Source organism: Salarias fasciatus, chromosome 13 (genome assembly GCF_902148845.1).
Source record: "Salarias fasciatus chromosome 13, fSalaFa1.1, whole genome shotgun sequence".
NCBI lineage: Eukaryota > Metazoa > Chordata > Actinopteri > Blenniiformes > Blenniidae > Salarias > Salarias fasciatus.
The window spans coordinates 8,757,679-8,777,397 of record NC_043757.1 but is presented as its reverse complement, the minus strand read 5'-3'; the positions used below and the strand labels follow the sequence as shown (position 1 = coordinate 8,777,397).

The 19,719-nt window shown below is 43.4% G+C and overlaps 1 protein-coding gene across 1 annotated transcript; it reads left to right on the top strand.

Moving 5' to 3' along the window:
• Window positions 1–419: 419 nt before the first annotated feature.
• valopa (vertebrate ancient long opsin a) lies at window positions 420–17,766 on the top strand. The gene is made up of 5 exons (XM_030106723.1): window positions 420–783; window positions 5,295–5,505; window positions 11,020–11,137; window positions 12,468–12,701; window positions 17,392–17,766. Exons 1-5 carry the CDS (start codon window positions 420–422, stop codon window positions 17,626–17,628), a joined length of 1,164 nt encoding a protein of 387 aa, XP_029962583.1. The 3' UTR covers window positions 17,629–17,766.
• Window positions 17,767–19,719: the final 1,953 nt, after the last annotated feature.

Sequence of the window (19,719 nt, the reverse complement as noted above, 5' to 3'; positions counted from 1 at the left end):
TGGCCGCTCCCCGGAGCGCAGCGGTCGTGCTGGAGCCGCCTATATAAGACCCTCCAAGATGCCACTGGTCGGTCATTCGCGCGCTCGCGCTCTTCCAGGACTCACCCCCTTTCCGTGCGCCACGCGTGATCCTCCATCCACTGACACCACTTTCCCCCGCGCGCGGCCACTCCAGACCGCGGGCGAACGTCGGATCCCTCTCTTCCTCTCCGGTGATTTCAGCCATGCGCGGATTTCAGCACCCAAACTTCGCCGGAGAAGAGTCCCAGAGCGCACGGGACGCGCCACCGCTCCGGCGGCGCGTGTAACGGCACGGCGAGGCGCGCGTCTGTCCGGGGAGTCACTCCACGTGGAGTTGTGAGTATGAGAAAAAGAGAGCTCGCGGCAGGGATTTTCTCTCGGTTCGGGTGACACGGACAATGGATACCTTGAGTCTGTCGGTGAACGCCGTCTCCTACACGGTGGCGGCAGAAATCCCCCCCACGGACGACCCGTTCACCGGACCCATCAAGGACGTGGAGCCGTGGAACTTCACCATCCTGGCCGTCCTCATGTTTGTCATCACGTCGCTGTCTCTGACCGAAAACTTCCTGGTTATGTTCGTTACTTTCAAGTTCAAGCAGCTGAGGCAACCCCTCAACTACATCATCGTGAACCTGGCCATCGCAGACTTCCTGGTCTCCCTCACCGGTGGAGTAATAAGTTTCCTGACAAACGCCAGAGGTTACTTCTTCCTCGGGAGGTGGGCTTGCACCCTGGAGGGCTTTGCTGTTACTTTTTTCGGTAGGTTTACAAAAAGTTATTTTCTGTGAGACACTTGGTTTTAAAAAAAATGCATGAGCGCAACATCCTGAGCGTGAAACCCGTCAGACTTTACTCTTTACACAAGGAAAGGCTGTAAAATACAGGCGGATGTTAGAGACATAATGTAAGACAGAAATGTAAAATAGCAAGGTAAATGAGAAAAAAAAGAGTCAATGACAGACTCCAGTTGATCAAAGTTTTGTTTGTTTTTTCACTTTCTTTGTTATGGGTTTCTTAAAGTAGACATGGACAAAAAAGTTGTGTTTTTTTCCCCCTGAAATATAGAGAAGTCTGTCTGGTACATTTTTATGAAGAGTACCAAACTGCGACTTTATGCCACACTAAATGGATATTGTCTGGGGTTTAACAAAAAATTACAAAATTGGAAAACCACGTGTGTCCAAAGGAAAAACTTCAAGTCTTTTTACTGTTTATGAAAACTTCAAAATAATGTTCATAATCATAATTACACTATTAAAAGCAATATGTGTCAGCTTAAAATAGCCTATTGGTCTTAAATGATTTAAAAAAGAATAAATTATTTTATCATTTTTTTTATTTTTATGACAAACATGTTTTAAGTGAATAATGCATGAATGTTGATTAATTACATGAAACAAGTCAAAATCATCAGTTTATCATCTGATTGAGTTGGGAAGCCTTGTACAGTTTATCATGCCTGGATCCCTTAGTGGGCTCTCACAATAAGACCAGGTGTTATATGGTATTGATTCCTCTTAAAGGAGAGACCTAAGTCAACCTGCAACTGAGAGAAAACCGATCTGCAGACTGTAGTATGAGTGTCGGCACAATGCCTAAACGGTGGGTATCGGTTAAAAGACAAACAAGCCAATATTATGCATCCATTCATTTTACAGTATGAACTCCCAGGAAGCAGAGATGTTGGTAATCAACCAGGCTAATTGGAGAGCAAAGACACTCTGGATATAAAAATGGAACTCTGAAAGACAAATGAGGAATTTCATTAGTCCACAAGAAGAAAAAAACTTACATTTTTCACCATTAGCATTGTTAGTACATGCAGAGGAGTTGTCGGTAAAGTTGTCAGTGATGGAAAAATCAATACTGTAAGTTCTGAGAAATTGTATAATATTGAGAGGCCTGATTCACTCTGCAGTTACTGATTCCATTGATAGTGGTGATCAGCCTGATGGCTGGGAGATACAGACGCACTGGGAATAAGCCTTGCAACTTTAATTTCCTCTCTTGAATTACATCATTAGACATCTATTTCTCTGCACTTGAGATTTGGCAAGCATGCATGGGTAACTACATAATGAGGTGGAACGTAAAGGCTTGTTGGGTATTTAAAGAAATATTGTTTAGATCCTGATGAAGTCTGAACACACCTGATTTCCTCTGCACTCGGGATTTAAAAAACAAAACACACAGATGTCGGTATTAGCTTTGGTAATCGGTGACTGGTCAGATAGGCTGGAAAAAGAGGGATTAAAGACGTCAAAAATAATCATGGTTGCTACAGAAGGCAGATGAGAGGCTCCATTCACTCTGCAATTATGATCCTTTCACCTGCAGTATTAATAATCAGCCAAAACTGTTGGAAAATAAAGATATTTTGGAGAAACCAATTAGTCAATATTAGGCATCCTCACATCTGATCAGCATTAATCATATTAGAAGCTCTAAAACAAAACACAAGCAGAATCTCTGCAATTAAGGTGAGAAACTTTTACATAAGTACGGTAACTGACTCATTAATTAAAAAAAAATAAGGCCACAAAATGAAATAAATTCTTGAAATTAAGTTTAGAGATCTGGGTTTCAACTGCAGCTGCCACAGGAAGAACATGAAAACCAGTTCAGTCTGAGGTGGAAGTGAATCTGCTGTGATCAACTCTCCACAAAAACTCAGCTTCCAGTCGCTGGAGATCATTAAAAATCATGTTACATGAACTCTAAATGAGACAGGAGGCATTAAAAAAGTACAGATTTCAGTGATCACCTGTAGACTGTCGAGGAGACAGTTTGAAAAGACGCCCTCGTGTTGGTTTTAGTGCTGAATTTCTTTGTCAGACTTTGGAAAAGTTGAGCCTGCGGCAGAATGTGAGGCGTTGATTTCATTTCTGCTGTTTTAGTGTGTCTGAAGCCCGACAGCTGGATCAGCAGCAGAAGCCCTCAGTGAGTCTGTAAAGCAGAATTTAAAGTCGCACATGCACCAGATGTCAGCACCGCTGTGGTACTAGAGCCGCCTCACATTCTGCAGCGCGTGACTTACCATAAGTAGGTTACTGGCGCCGTGACCAACAATAACATTGGACTGTGTCAAAGTGTTCTGGGTTTTTGAGTGAGCGTCTGTGTAAGACGGACCATATAGCACGGCATCTGTTGTGTCGCCCCACGTTTGAAGGAGAGACTGAATACTTGAGCATTTCTGCAAATCCCCCTGATTGGATTCAGCAACGAGGTTTGATCCCATTTCGCCGTTTTTTTTCGGATGGCGGAGAGGTCCCTGTCAGACTGCCACACAGCAGAGGACGTTAATTTGCAATAAATCTGTGAAAGTTGAAGAACGTCTTGTGACTTTATGAGTGTGCGATCACATTACTGCTCCGTGAAGTAACTTATGTTGCTTTAATGAGGCCGCTCTGGTCCTTACTATGAGCCACAGTATCACGTGTGGATCTCTGCCAGAAGCGCATTACACCGCAGGGTTAGCTGGAGTCACACACACACACCCAGAACATGGACTTTATGCAGTAGCGGCCATGCCAAGCATCGACACAAAAACATGAAGCCAATAAATTACCCCGCCGTGGGCACTCCGAGGTTGTAACACGCTCTATTAAATTAGGTACGCCGCTGATCGACTGCACCATTATCTCTGATTAAGAAGTATATGAAAACAAATCACCGTGGGCACGAGGTGCCGGAGCGCGTGGAAGCGCCGAACCAGACGCGGCCCGGCCTGCCGCTTAAACAAACTGCCTGACATGGCAGATTGGAGGCAGAGGAAGCCGCGCTGATGTGCAATCAATAACGTGCCGAGGTGAGGCTTCCATCTTCAAGGGGTCCTGTGGCGAGAAGCCACTCTCATTTTCATCCCGACTGCTACGCCTCCCCTCCTCACCCCTGTGTGTGTGTGTGTGTGTGTGTGTGTGTGTGTGTGTGTGTGTGTGTGTGTGTGTGTGTGTGTGTGTGTGTGTGTGTGTGTGTGTGTGTGTGTGTGTGTGTGTGCGCAGGAGTGAATTAGGAACTCATTAAGTGGAGTCGCCTCCTGCACTTGAGCAGGAAAGACACTGCGATTAATATTCCGCTCAGGGCGAGAATGTTGACTGTTTCGCTCCATTTCCAGGTTTTTTTTTTTTTTTTCCCCTCTCCACAGGACACCTGTGCTTTACAGATAAATACCTTAAAAGTTGGCGCTGAGAAACAAGATGAAGGTTCTTCTCGGGAAACAATTCTTTTCATGGTTTGTTTCAATTTCACGTCTGACCTTACATGACGGAGGCTTTTGTTCAATTTAGTACCATTAATTAACCCAAACTAACATGCACGTCTTCACATTATGAGAGTCAGCAAGAATACTCTGACAGAATCTGTGAAGGTACTCATGTAGAACATGCAAACCTCACACTGAAACTGTAAAACTTCACCTCTGAAGCGTTGGAGGGTTGGACTCTTGTGTCCCACAGCAGACTGGGAGCCCTTACAGAGCATATTAAAGCTTTCTGACCTCTGCCCTGTGGCCACCTGAGGCAAAATAATCGATTCTGCAATTTATCTCAAATATTCACACTTTTCTAAAGGTATATCATCTAGAATTTGCAGAGCATGAAAATGCACGCAGTGCAATTCAACAAGTGTTTAGTAAAATGTATATCAGGTGATATTAGGTGAAAACAATAAATAGTTTCTGACTCTCTAATTTTGATAAGATGGATGAGGTGAACATCCTCCATCGGTTTCCTGAGAATTTCTTCCTGCGCTGATGGGCTCCACTGTTCTCTGTACCTCTATTTCTTGTCCCTAACAGAACCCAGAACTGAAACAGAAAAAAAAAGTATGAATAAAGTAAAAATTTGCACTCAGGTTAGAATAATACATTTTAGAAGGTGTAGTCTTTTCATGGGGCAAAGTTGCTCTTAACCAGTGTAATTGAACGCCTCTTTCTTTTGTCCTCCCCTGTGAGTCTAGAAAGCAGACACAAAGAGCCCCTGACTGTGGGAAGATGGGTAATTAACCGCTCTCCGAGAGTGACTTATTACCACAATTAAAGTCAGCCCTTTTTTTAGCCCATTAGGAGGCAGCCTGATGCACCCACCCTGGATCATTAAGCTATTTATAGCAGCGGTGAAGCGACTTCCACATCTGAGCTGGGCAAAGATTCTTCTATATTTTTCAGAAATGAGAAAACGTGGTTCCCCTAAAAAGGAAAAACACTTAACCAAATGATACAAAGATGAAAGACCAAAGTGTGGTTCTCCGTGGTGTGTGTTCCCCTCTCTCAGGGATCGTGGCTCTCTGGTCCCTGGCCGTTCTCTCCTTCGAGCGGTTTTTCGTGATCTGCCGCCCGCTGGGGAACGTGCGACTGCAGGCCAAGCACGCCGTCCTGGGGCTGCTGTTCGTGTGGACCTTCTCCTTCATCTGGACCTTCCCTCCCGTGCTCGGCTGGAACCGATACACTGTGAGCAAGATCGGAACCACCTGCGAGCCCGACTGGTGAGCAATCACTGTTCTGTTGGTGTAAACTGCCTGTTAGTGACAGTATCCTGTGATTTTGATGATGATCTGTCAGGGCTGATGAAAACGGAATAGATTTAGGTGTTGGACTGGTAGACGGCCTTCTCACACTCGGCCTGCGATTCCCTTTTATCTTATCTCATTCAATCAAGCTACCAGATCGAATCAATTGAATCAGGTCAACTATTTCAGAGGGTTGGTTCCTTGACTAGAGGGAAAAAGACAAAATCTTCAGTTTTGTTGTTGAATTTTCATCGCAAAGTAGCCGCTGCACTAACAGGCACCAAATACAAGAAGTGTCATAGTTTTATGACTTTAAAAGTTAAAGTTATATAACTATCCTATATAATAAAACTCCCGATTGGCATATTTAAATCTACTCTGGAACAAAACAGGCCATTTCTAGAGCCGTTTACAGGACATTTCAAGTGAAAATACATTTTGGTTTTTAAGTTACGTTTGAAAACGATGCCTGTTTACATGGAAAACAGCAGTAACGCTCAAAACGATGTAGTTTTCATGTGGGACCACTAGTGGGCACTGTTGGTGATTTTTTTTAACGAAACCACACACGTGTGCAGAGAAGAAAACTGTATTTACATGACCAAAGGTGTGTAGACAGACATTGGTAGAGAAGCTGGATTGCTATTACAGGCGACTCTCATCTATACATCCACCAAATTGCAGCAGAACCTGAACTGGGAGTCAGAAAAGTTGCTTTAAATTTTAAAAAAAGTTGTGTTTGTAGCGGCTCCAAGCAGAGCTGTCGCGTCAAAGCTTCCGGTTTTCCCTCGCAGACGATTCGTAAAGGAGGCCTCACTGGAATCAGCGTCAGCTGCTCTGCTGCCTCCTCTTTACTCCGTCGAGCCGCTGGCGACATTTCAGAGGCACTTATGTTTATATTAGCCACAACAGACTGCCACGATATTACTGCACAACACTGTGTGTTATTGGTAACCCTGTTAAATTTTGTTCCAGCAATGGGAAGAAAAAAAACAACAACAGTATGTGAGCCAGGAGCTTTTTTAAGACATGGTGTCTGTGATCTATAGACAAGTACTGACCTTGGTTCACATGCGTTAGAAGCTTTTTCTATCAAATGTACAGTTTTATTACCTGTGACATTTATGGATTCATACTGTATCTTATATGGTTTTGATCTGAATAGCCGCTCTCTCACTCCAACACCACCATCTTCAGCTCGTTATATATTCTGTCTCTAAACCAATACACCAGAGAGCACTTCGACTATAAAGAGAACAATGGGTGGGCATTAGACGCTGGTAAGTGGATCCATAACTTCAATAAAAACCTGGAAGTGTCTTCTGTGATGCTTAAACTGTCAGACAATTGGACGAGTGGGGTTTAAAGAGTGATTTCACACAAATTACAACACCATATCTTCTCTCATCAAATGTTTTTGTTTAGTCTAGAATTTTAATCCTTGAGAAATTCGCTTGATGAAGCCTGAACGCAGTGTGATGTGTGGATCAGTCAGTATGTTTACATGCAGCCAATAACTCTTTTCAAACCCTTTTCAAACTCGAATGTTGGCAATAACCCAGTAGCGTGTGGCCATGTAAACACCCGTTTTCAGCTGGCAGTCAAGAGCTCAGAGTCAAGTTTACTGTTCTCAAAAAAGAAAAAAAATAGGTGTTAAATCATTGTTTTCTTGATAAATTTACTTACTTTTTGCCTTGAGAGTTGTTGCTATAATGAAACTGGAGTGAGTCTCGAGCACAAAAAGATGCTCGGATGTGAACTGGCTAAGCGAACAGCCATGAACGACCCACCCACACCCGAACGCCACCAGGCGGGACGCGGTCAGTTTTAAAATGTTTGATAGTTTTAAAATGAGTGACAGCTTGAAAAGGTTTGACTGACAATTCATGATATATATCGACATTCTGCTAAAATTCGATATTGAAAGATAAAATATCGTCTAAATAGACATCATTGTCATGTTTGCCCCGCCCCTCCCCAGTGATTCGCCCCTCCCGCGTCTCACAACAGATACAACATAGCGATGGACAAAAATGAGAGAGTTGAGGTATCTGACACTATTAGGTGATGGATCCCATCTCCCAATTGTGCCAATAATGTATTGATCACCCAAAAGCGCTTTCCGAATGAACGGGTGATTTCACTCATTCGCCGATGAGCAGAAAAACTCAATGTGGAGAAACCCAGAAAACATGTTTCAACTAAAGTTCCACCCCCTGTGGAGCTGTGCGCCTCTGATGGGACGGAGCGTTTCCTTCATGGTCAGCTCCGTCAAACAGTCTGCCTTACTTTCATCATTGTCATGAGCATTAAAGAATCTCCAAACCACCGACATCGCCTGTGCTCTGTTGCGTGCCTGCTGTGGCGTTGCTGATGTATGACAACAAGGAGTTCTCACAGAGTTGCATCGGGGATCTTTTATCAAGTACGAGCAGTCCAGGCAAGATGGAACCCGATGCTGGTGTCAACATCGGTGCATCTCTAATTAGTTCTAATATGCATCCTTTAAAGACGTGGCAGCGGTGCATCCCTAGTATTAGGTCTAGTTAGATTACAAGGTCAGAACTGTAGATGTTGTTAATTATATGTTTGAGAGAAACTCCTGACCATTTCTGTAAAATACAATTTAAAGTTGAAGAGCTGATCTGTAACAAACTCACTAAAATGCCTTAATTCTTCAGTCCATGGTCAGTTTGAACAATATTTCATGGGTCAGTTTTTATCTGAACATTTTTTTTAGCCAAACAAATAATTAACATCAACATGTGCCATTTTTTAATTAGATCTGAAAAAACCCGGCCTCGCATTTTGTCATACATGGCATAAAATTTAGTTAAAAATCTGTAGATTTTTCTCTTGATTTCCCTAAAAGGTAATAATAACTTGACACGTCTCACATTTCAGTGTGTTATTCTTACGATATATTATAATTTCTTCTGTGAATGCCATCCAGTGATTGTTGGTTTGACAGAAATGAGGATTACCGATATGGACACTTGCCTGATAAAAGGTAGATAAGTTAATTGTATAGGTTGTTTAAATAAACGTTGAAACCAGAATCAAACTAATGCTTTATATTTCTATACATTTTGCGTGTATGAGCAGATAAAGACCCCAGACTTTCTACTCCTGAGGCTCAGTCTGACATTGCTGCCACATTAGCTCACATGGCGCTAATGTGTGTTCTTATGGAAAGAGTGGAGAAACAGGTCTGCTTTAACCCTGGCCCTCAGGGTGCCATCGAGATAATGTTATTTAGCTGCTTTGATCAAAACTGCTCGAGTATGGGGGCTGAGTGTTTGCCTGGAGCCCCATAGGAGAACCATTCCTCGGATGCAGTGCAGGCGAGAACGAATTGTTCAGACAATACAATTAGGAGATCACCTTATGGATATACGGCGCGCGCAGATGACCCGGTCCACCTCTGGCTGCAGGCGGCATGAGTCCTGTCAGAAAACATTTGGTTGCCAGCAGGACACTGAAGCGCGCAGGTGTGTGAGGTCCGAGCGCTGCCACAGCCGCGGCCTGATGCATTTTAAAACGGCTTATTCATGAGCGTCTTTTCATGGCGGACAGTCATCGCTGGCAGTCTTCTGTATGTTAAACGGCAGAGAGACGATCTGTTGAGCCTTCTTTGAGGCCCGTGGATTTGTGGGTCAGTGCCTGCGTCCTTGGCGAGGGATTTGGATACAATGCCGACGAATTTGTTTCAACTCCCTACCCTAGTTGTGTAGGACATTTATTGCACACACAGTCGCGCACACACTCACATTGGTTACCGGCTCAAACACTTGGACTTTCTGGGAACTGGGTAGATCTCTACTGTATAATGTCTCCATTAAATAATCATTTCTGATTGGTTGGTTCCTGGTTTCCGTAAAGTTTCAGGTGAGAAGGCATCGCTTCTGTGTTTTAATTTCAGAAGACTTTACATGGCGATGTTTTGAAAATCATGTACGTTTACATGGAAACAGCAGAAACACTGAAAACACAGTTTCATGTAGGGTCACTAGTGGGCGCTGTTGGTTTTTATTGTGATCAACCCAGAGAACACCTTGTTAATTGGTGATCGTAAACTGCCCTCAGATGTGAATCCATGTGCAGGGTGTGTTTCTCTTTCTGAGGATCTGTGCAGGGACCAGTAAAAGAGTGCCATTAAATTTAAACAGTGTTTCCTTTGTTGTGGCACACAGTGTATGTAATGAAATTTCCACACCACCAAAACAATTACTACCTTCTGATGCCAAATACAGTCAGATGTCCACAAATCTGTTGCATTATGCAGACTGAACAGGTCTGAATCAAATCGGAGCTTGTAGATGGGCCATATAGTAACGTGAGAGAGGTTTTAATTCTAAACTGGCGTTCAGCTGACTAACTGTTTGCCTTCATCACTCATTGATAATTGCTCAGGGTTGTAGGGTTCCTCCAAAAGAGACCTCCCATCAGACTGAGCCTTTCCGACTGTGGAGCAGCAGTGTTCCTACAGTATATGAGGAGATTCACTGTGACAGTCGGGCAGGCGGGTGGTGAAAAGGAGCGCAGCAGCTGGTGGTGGGAAGACAGGTTTTTTTTTCCAATCTAATTGGATTTTGGAGAATATTTGACAGAATTGTCTGGATCCGCGTGTGGAAATTCACCGCATCAGACACGACAGTCTGACTGCCTGGCAAAACTCCCCCATAGACGGTCAAGATGCTGCCTGGTTGATAGAAAATTGGTTTTACTTTCAAGAATTTTCGATTTGGAACTAAATGTTTGTTGAGAGCATCATTTCATTTCAGGTTCGTGGTGAACCTCAGCCTTGGATAAACAAAAGCCAATGAGAAAATAAGCGTATTTACATCCTGCTTTTGGGGTTATTGATCATGTTTCTGCATCCTCGGCCATTCATCCAACTCAAAACGATCTGCAGCCACATATAACTGATGAAACAGGAAGCAGTTATCTGGTCTACACAAATGTTTTGTAGGTGTCACATGCCTGTGAACGCATGAAGAATGGATGAACATGAACTCAGCCACACTTCCTTGAACAGCGTGCAGGAAGACACACGGTCCGTCGGGTAATTCCTGGGACATTGATCAGGAGCTCGTTCCATCTGTAGACAGTCAGCGTTATTATGGAAATGACATAATTACACCAAATTAGTGGCCTTTGAGCTTTTAATTGAGGCGCGGAGCTCTGCCTCAGCGGTGCGATCTGTCTTGCGACTGAAGCTCTGACGAGGTGTTGCCTTTCTCTCGGGTGAGATAAAAGCCACTGAATGTCAAAATGACATTTGGGAGACAGCTCATAGCTGCGAAATGCAATTGTTAACCATTTTGCCAACTCGAGCGGCTTCAAACAATCAGCCAGCCCGCTATCTCGCACTTCATCGATCCGTGTCGATTACGAAATCCCATCGTGAGCTTGTTATTAACAGTGCTGTAATGGTAACTGCACCCCTGAAAGTGAATTGTGAACCTTCCCTGTCGCCTGTATGAACAGGTATTCGAGGAACGTGACGGATCACAGCTACATCATCACCTTCTTCACCACCTGCTTCATTTTTCCCCTCGGGGTGATTTTCTTCTGCTACGGGAAGCTGCTCCGGAAGCTCAAGAAGGTCAGTCGTCACACTGCAGAAACAGGAAGCCTGACGCTGTGGAGCCTCATTCAGTTAATGCTCATGTTCTGTGGGGCCGTCCGCAACTGATGGTTTCCTGACGTGCACCTTCTCTTCTTAGGAGAGAAGAGTTTTATCCAGAATGTGATTTGCCGAGGTGAAGGGTGATAGAGCCCCTCTCCTCCCACTGCTGCTCTGTCATTAACACACTGGACAGTACTTAGCAAATCAATGTATTGAAAGTTCTGAGTAAAGCAGAATAGAGACTCTCTTTCACCAGCAGATTAACTCATCTCTGCAGTATTACATTTTGGTTGAGTTGTAAATAAAAGTTGAAGCTGTCATCAACTGATATATAAGGTAATTTAAGTTTGAGGAGTTTCTAGAGCCTGCACCGTTTGCACAACTGAAATTAAGGGTTTCTTAATTACATATTTTAGAATTTTATTTTGTCTTAAAAAAAAAAATCAGAAAATAATTTTGGGTAACACTTTACTTTAAGCACCCGGTATAACACATTATAAGTACTTATAAACACTCATACATGATCACAATGCTTTATAACTCACTATACAGCACTATACAACATAGGATTAGGGTTAGGTCCTGGCATTGTGATCATCTATGAATGTTTATAACTATAGCTACAACGTGTTATAATGGCATATAATGCTTTATAAATGTACTTATAATGTGCTATACAAGGGGGCTTCAAATAAAGTGTTACCTAATTTTGTATTAAGCGATAATTCCTAAACCTTTAATTTGCAAATTCCCACTGGTGGGATGAATAAAGGAATTACTATTGCAACAACACATCATCAGTAGGGTAAAACTAACGTGTCTCACGACAGTCTAAACCCAGCTCACGTTAACTTATTTGTTTTTTGGGGAGAAAATAAACCCAGTTCACTCATAAATTTCCAGCTGGTTATATTTATCTATAGGTGCATGTTGCTACACGACGGAGCCCGAGCGTTGTATTTTCTCTGACTCTTAGATCCCAAACGCAACAAAACCTTTCCAATTCCACTCGTGTAAACAAGGCCTTTATGAAATAAGAAGAAAACAAACAACAAAATGGGAAAATTAATTCAGCAGTTCAGTGTTATCCAACTCTTTTATTCCTACTTTCGCTCATGTTTACCTCACAGAAAGTCACCTCTGATTGGCATAAACACACTGAGTGTTACTCGTCAGTATATTTTAGTCCTGCAGACGGTTTTAGCTCAGACTGTGGAGTGCGTTTACAGACATTACATCTCTACATCCTGAGCTGGTGACTGTAATTACTGTTGGGTGACCTGTCGCAGCCCTCTGTTTCTCTCAGGTATCCAATGGTCGCCTGGCCACTGCCAGGAAGCCTGAGCGACAGGTGACCCGTATGGTGGTGGTGATGATTGTGGCCTTCATGGTTGGCTGGACGCCGTACGCTGCCTTCTCCATCCTGGTCACGGCTCACCCGACTATTGAGCTGGATCCCCGGCTGGCCTCCATCCCAGCCTTCTTCTCCAAGACAGCTGCTGTCTACAACCCCATCATCTATGTCTTCATGAACAAACAGGTGACTCCTGCTTTTCAAGCCAATCTATTGCTAGATTTTCTCCTTCCACTCATATGGATAACGCGGTTCGACTTGACTTGATCTGTGGCTGAATTCCTTCACATTGTCTCACACATCAGCTTGTGTGAGAGCCGCAGCAGTAACCTTTTTTTGTGCGTGTGTGTGTGTGTTGTTGTTGGGTGTTAGCCCACTGATCAATAATGCATGGTGAATGAATAAATGAAATCCGCAGAGTGCAATTGTCCATGCGTGGCGCTGTTAAAAAATACATGAGCCACCTAGAAGCCACATAGAAGACGTGTGAAGCTTTCGGTTATGAGAGAAACTGACACTGACAGTTCAATTTTACATTTCTCTGCAATATTGATAGCTGTGGGTAAATTAAGTCTGCGTTCGCTGGGTGTGAATATGCTCCTTTGCTTTTTATCTACTTTCGTCGCTGTAAATCAGCGACCCTAGCCTTGGGTGTGGGAGTTCGTTGTCTAGTGCCGGAGACAGAAGGGATGCTGGCTCCTGCCACCACCCACAGAAACCCCCGACGCTTCAGAGCTTCAAATAACCGGATTTAGCCAGCGTGAATTGGCTCGTGTCATGTACTAACGAGGCCTTTAATTAGTGCTTCACTCAAGGAAACTGCTGCTAAACAGGTTCAGCAGTAAGTGGCACAGAAAAAAATAAAGCATCAATCACAGCAGGTTGACACGAGCTCAAGAATGTGATGGTATATGTATGTATGGCACACACTCCGTGATGGTTGTGCCAATTTCAACTTCATATTTTGGCAAATGAACATTTACAAGAAAATGTGTTCAAATGGGAACAGAAAACTTCTAAATTTTGAAAATGGCTTTTAGAGTGCCACCATTCACAAAACATTCCCATCCAAGTCTTGTGACTCCTCTGGAACATGCAGTAGGTGTGTGGACCGCTTCAGCCTGAGGAGAATATGAACTGGGAGTCACGCCACTCTGGAGGCAGAGTGCAGAAACGATCCCAGTCGCACAGGTTCCTCATGGAAATCCTTCACAGTACTTGAAACTACTGAGTGCTGCAAAGTAATGTGCATTGCATTGTCTAATGGAGGGGTGAATCGCACTGCACTGAGGCTCACTGAATACACTGATGCCACCTTTAAATCTCTTTAAATCTCCCCATGACTTCTCCAGCGACTGAACAGAGCTGATAGTAATGAAATGGATACCTCACAGAAGAAAGACTGTCTGCACCTCCTCTGTTTTTAGTCCTGTGACTGTTTTATGAAAGGAGCTTGTGTTGTATCGCAGCTGACTGCCGGACAGTCGTGTCCTTTACACGGAAATGGATCACGAACCTTCTTCAGAGCATCGTCGTCTCTCAGCCAAACGTGAACAAACTTCAGTCACATCAGTGCTCTTTATCTCCAGTGAGATCTTGTAGTCTTTCAGAAAGCCGAACCATGAATCCCTGACAGCAGCCTCACCTCTGGGCGGTGCTACAGGTCTCTGCCCTGCAGAGCAGCAGGCTGGAGAACAATCCCCCCCCTTCAGCCATCACCTTTGCTAAACGCTGCACCACGGTGATAAGCCCTTTAAAACGGACTCGCGCCTCGAATGACTGAACTTTCCTGCCCCGTCCATTCTGGTACGCTGTCTTTTCACACCTCCCTTTCCCTGTGGACTGACCGGTCCCTCTTTCCTGGCGTTGCAGACACCCTCCTCCAGACACATGTGACAACTTCCAGCAGTAAAACTGGCTTCTGCCTCAGTGGCTGCTGGCTGCCTCTCACATAGTACGGAGCAACACATCCACATATCTTCTGGTGCCTGAAGGTTCTACCAGCACTAACACTAAACACGACTGCCGTAGTTCATGCAATCAAACTTATACAGCAAGTCTGCCACATATTTTACCAACATCGTACATTTGTAAGCACATCTTGCAGCCTGGTCTATAAATAACATTTACCATGAGCACTATGCACTTTCACACCTGCACTCCCATTTACACGTTCACATGTAATTGCCTCCCACAAGTGTAGAATTAATCTCGGCATATCCACTTATACACTTTACTGTCACTCCACTCATATGTCCATTACTCTGCACTTTGCTGCTTTTTGCACTTCGAGAGCAAAAACTGTTCCAACGGATCACTGGACTGTTTGGATCTTTGCTGGAAATCATTTGTCAGGTCTGAAAGAAGACAGGTCAAAGTATGAAAGGGCGCTGAACAAGATAGAAGATAAGGCTCATATTAAAGTTTTGAAAATCCTGGCAAGGAGAGAGACAGAGTCCTAGACACAGTGACTTCATTCCCCAAATGAAGACCTCAGCGAAGAATGAACATTGGGTTGTTCTTTTGCTCACCGCCTACATTCTGCAGAATTCTTTATACTGCTGTCATTTTACTGTACATTGAAACTGTCACGGCAAGTTATAGAAAACATGAGCAAACAGGAATCTTCCGTGTAGAACAGTTTAAGATGTCTATTTTTAGAGACGTGACTCCTCATATCAGCCACGAATGCTGCAAAAATGCCTTCATCAAAGACTGACTGATGCTAATCTGACTGCTCTGCATCCGAGCGGTGTTCACTCTTTCATAAGCCGTCTGTATTTAAAGGTGGACTGATGTAAAAAATAAAAAAGAAGCGTCTGCATCCACATGAAGTTCAAGATAGTGTCAACTGAAATCAATTCCACATGAGGTCTTTATTGTCAGCTTTCTTAACCCTGTAGAGAAAGTAGAGATCTGCTGCAGATGGATGAGTTGGTTTGAACACCTGCTTTGTTTGTGTACATTTTGTCACAATAAGTTCTATATTGAAACACTGAATACTGCAAATTATAATTGAAATGCAAAGCCTGGCTGTCTTCATTCCCTACACCGACACCTGTGAAGCACGCAGAGAAAAGCTCCCGACCACTCAATTGAATAAATACTTACTGTACATTTATTTTTACGTGCAACACACATCAACAACACATCAGTCTGGTTACGCGACTATTGTTGATGAAATACGACAGTTACAGTTGCCATCTCCCTAAAAACAAGGTTACAGTCTGTTGCCCCACCATGAGATGGACAGGAGCACCCAGGTGACGTACGGCTGCCATGCCAGGACTGCAATGAGACGAGAATCCCAATCTCCTCCTGCGATTAATTTATCTTTGTAAAGCAACCGGATAGAGATCAATTACGTGTTTTCTATAGAAAATCCAGCTTTTAGCTGTCATCACTCCCAGGTGTGTCAGGCTGTACCCAACAACCCTGAATATAACACAAGAGGAACAAACAGTAGGCCAACAGAAAGGACACGCATGACGCTATACACTGCCAGCAGGGTGTGATACGTTTTAAAGAGTTCAGCATTCAACAATGTATGTTTTTAACTTATATTTGTCTATAAAGGATCTTTGCATTTTACTCCTTATTTTCTGTGAATCCAACACCAAAGACTTGTTTCTTCCATGTTGTGTTTTTTGTTGGACGGTCTTTAACGCCACTGCCTTCAGTTCACTCTCAGTCATGTCATTATCAGCCTCATCAGGAAATATGCCCAGTGGAAACCTCTAACGGTTCAAAATTTGCTACCTGCACAACACTGTTCCCACCTGGTGACACAGGATGTTAAGACTTGAAGAGGCATAGAGAAGACTTTGTTGTCCATGCTGAGAACAAATGTGTTTCAGGCGTTTTGCAATTACAGTGACATTTTATCACCTTCTTCTCTGTGCGACAGTGTTTCAGATGCTGTTATTTTGATGGGTATTCGGCTGCTGGTTTGGTTTTAAGTACAGATTATAGACATTACAGCAAACAGTTCTACCCTGCTGCTGCTGCCACTTCAGCCGTCTGCCTTCCTGTGCCATCAGAGGGTTTCAGAGACATTACTGCCACACTAAGCCGAGCTCCACTAGTCTAAAGGAAGCCATTTGGGGGCTTTGCGTGTGAAATTAGCCAGGTCATTAAGGGTCAGGAGTCAGGATTTCTCCCCAGGGCTTCGCAGAGTGGAAACACTGAATAAGGTCAATCAGTGTAACATAATGTGGAAAGCAATGATTGTGGGGCAGTCAGAGAGAACCTGTTGGAAATGGCTCGGGTCTTCCAAGAATAACCCCGTGATCACTGACAGTGTGTGTTTATGGGACGACTGTACGTTGTGTCACTCTCACTGATTGTTCACGCTATAAATTTAAATAACTACCAAGAACATCCATCTCAACTGGTAAAGTCATAATCACACCCTGAAGGGACATTTTATTTTTGTACTAATTTTATTTAATGGACAAATCACTGAATTTGAGATTGACATTTAGTTGATGTATCGAGAGTTAAATGATCTCAGAGGCAGTAAACCAGGGTTTCCTATAGATGTTGTCGCAGTTGCCATCTTCGAGCAGAGATGTTGGGTGATGCCAGAGGAAAATAAAAATCAACTCTGAATTGGTTCTTGTGGCTCTTCCATATCACTTCATTAAACTTTGGGTTATAAAGGTACTGGAGCTTATCTTTGCTAACAATAGTTAACGACAGGTTAAATCAGTCTAATATAGCACTGCAGGATCGCTGAAAAAAAAGGGAATTCCCCTTTAGGTGTGTCTGGAAAAAGGTTTGGTTACCTTTCCTAACAGCTCACTGGATTAAATATTTGTGTTCAATACAGGCATTCTCAACAAATATCAAGCTAACTTGTTTAATTTCTGTTTAGTTCAGGAAGTGTGTGATCCAGCACTTCACCGGCTTGGGGAGCATGCCAGAGAGCAACCTGAATCAAACCTCAGAGCGGCCTGGAATCACTGCCGAGAGCCAGACTGGAGAAATGTCTGCCATCGCTGCCCGCATCCCTGTGGGCGGGACCACATCGCCCAGATGTGACGACTCTCCAACTGATGGCGGCTTATATGCTCAGCTCCCCATCCCGGAGAACAAAGTGTGCCCAATGTAACAGTAGACCTTAGCTCAGTCGATGTTCTGTTTCCCCAAGAGTTCTTATTAGCCTTCTGTGTTCTAGCAACAGTGTGTCTCAGAAAGACTTTGGACCTCCGTACAGGGATGAAACGGTTTGATGACTGGAAGGTGGAAGGTACAGTGCGAAATTTTAAAATGTTTCTGATGATTGGGAATGAATGATCTGTGGTTGTTTTGCAAGAGTAATTAAGGACAGACCTCAAACAAAACACATTCTTTGGTCTCATTTCAGCAGCGGGTTCAATATTTCATGACAAAAGATCAACAGAGGGACCAAGAAGGAACTGTAGAGGCAGAAAGCTCTGAACTTCACCCAGTTAATGTTCTGTACATAGTTTTGCCTGCCAGACTTTGCTCGTCTCTTCAGGATTGCCTTGGATTTTCTCTCTCTACCATTATTGCACGCCTGGTATCGTGTGTCCCATTAGAGGGCCCTTGAGTCATCTTGATGACACCCGTCTTCACATCTCGATGAAGAAAGGACTGGAAAAGAAAAAAAAAACCACACAAACCTTGACATCAGTTACTTGTGGGGCAGCCAGATTTTTTTTTTCAAATTCTACAATGCTTCCAGCCTTTCATCTCGTCCTCGAATCCTCCTTTGAAGCCTCGTGATGGTGCCTGCAGAGAAAGTGTTGTTTTCCTATGCTGTTTCAGTATTTGCTTTGGCAGCAAGCCTCTATCATCTTCTCTGGTCAAAAGGATGGAGCGCTGTTCTGAATTTGGATATTTTTTATTTCACTTCAGTGCAACCCTTGTACTCTGGGTCAGAGCTTTCATCTTTTGTGAAGATGGCCAATGAGACTTGGAGATGCCAGTCTCCTGTTGCCTCCGCCGCAGATGCGGGAGGACGACTTATTCATAAAGTGCCAGCGGGGGATCAACAAACACTGCGAGAAGCACACACTGTGCACCACACAACGCTCGTGCTCGCAGTCAAACTCTGGGTTTGCAGGTCACTGCCTGTGGAGGTGATACAACGCGCCAATAATCAACACTAGCACAAGAGCGGCTCTGCCTGCTAGCCATGTACAGAAGCAACGGGTTCTCCCATCTCAAGCACAGGCGGAGAACAGCAATAGCGAGGCTGAGTACTGTCACACCGGTGAACATGTCAGCATGAGCTGCACTTGATAGTAGCAATCAGTGTAAAGATGTCTTCTGCTTGTTGTGCATGTCCGTTCACTATTAGCTAATATCTGTCAAAGCACCGTCCACGGTCAACCGCTATGTTCAAAACTAATGTTCAGTGTCTGTTCCCAATGTGTTGACGTGTGTTGCCATCATGTTTTTCGCCATGGCAGGGAGAAATGTGATGCCTGGGTATCATCCACCAAACCAGTAACCTTCACACCAAATGTAAACCTTTAATAACTCGGATCTCCATGTTGTTTGCTATAAATTCTAGATAAATTGATGCACAACAGAAACTAGAGCATTGCAAATTTCATTAATCTCAAACATGTACATTTAACAAGATGAATTGATTTAAAGGTCACACTGTACTCAATGATTTTTCTACTTTCATAAAAAAAATGACTAAATTGGAACTTAAGCTCTTGGCCCGTGTCTTGTTGTATTATTATTTGTGTATTATGCATGTCCAATTATTGAAAGATTGGTTTAATGAGTGATCTTTGATGAAAATACATCTACTTATTGTACCCTATTCAAGAAGCAGGAAACGGTGTGGTCAACCTGATTCTCAACTAATAGATTGACAAAGGTGGTAATAACGTGTCTCCTGAAAACAAAGCAAAACCAAAATATGTAAAATGTGAAATGCTGTGTATAACAATATAACATTATGGTCATTTCTTGGCAGGGGCAAGAATATATAACATTTATTGACTTTTCCTATTAACTTTATGATTTAATCTGCCATAATCATACACATGCTATTGTTTAGTTCCATCAGTGGTTTACTGACTAGCAGAGATGCATTTTTTTCAGATTTGGTTCTGTTTTAATGGTGATTTTAACAGTCTGTGACTCTGTCTGATGTGAAAGTTGTCAAGCCATACCTCAAGTCTGTCAAAACACAATTTTTTCTTGAGACTGGTTCTTT

Excerpts from the sequence above, each read along its gene's own strand:
- valopa (XM_030106723.1), top strand. The coding sequence starts at position 420 with ATGGATACCTTGAGTCTGTCGGTGAACGCCGTCTCCTACACGGTGGCG. Across the intron at positions 784-5,294 it reads CTTTGCTGTTACTTTTTTCG|GGATCGTGGCTCTCTGGTCC; the intron begins GTAGGTTTACAA and ends CCCCTCTCTCAG. Across the intron at positions 12,702-17,391 it reads ATGTCTTCATGAACAAACAG|TTCAGGAAGTGTGTGATCCA; the intron begins GTGACTCCTGCT and ends ATTTCTGTTTAG.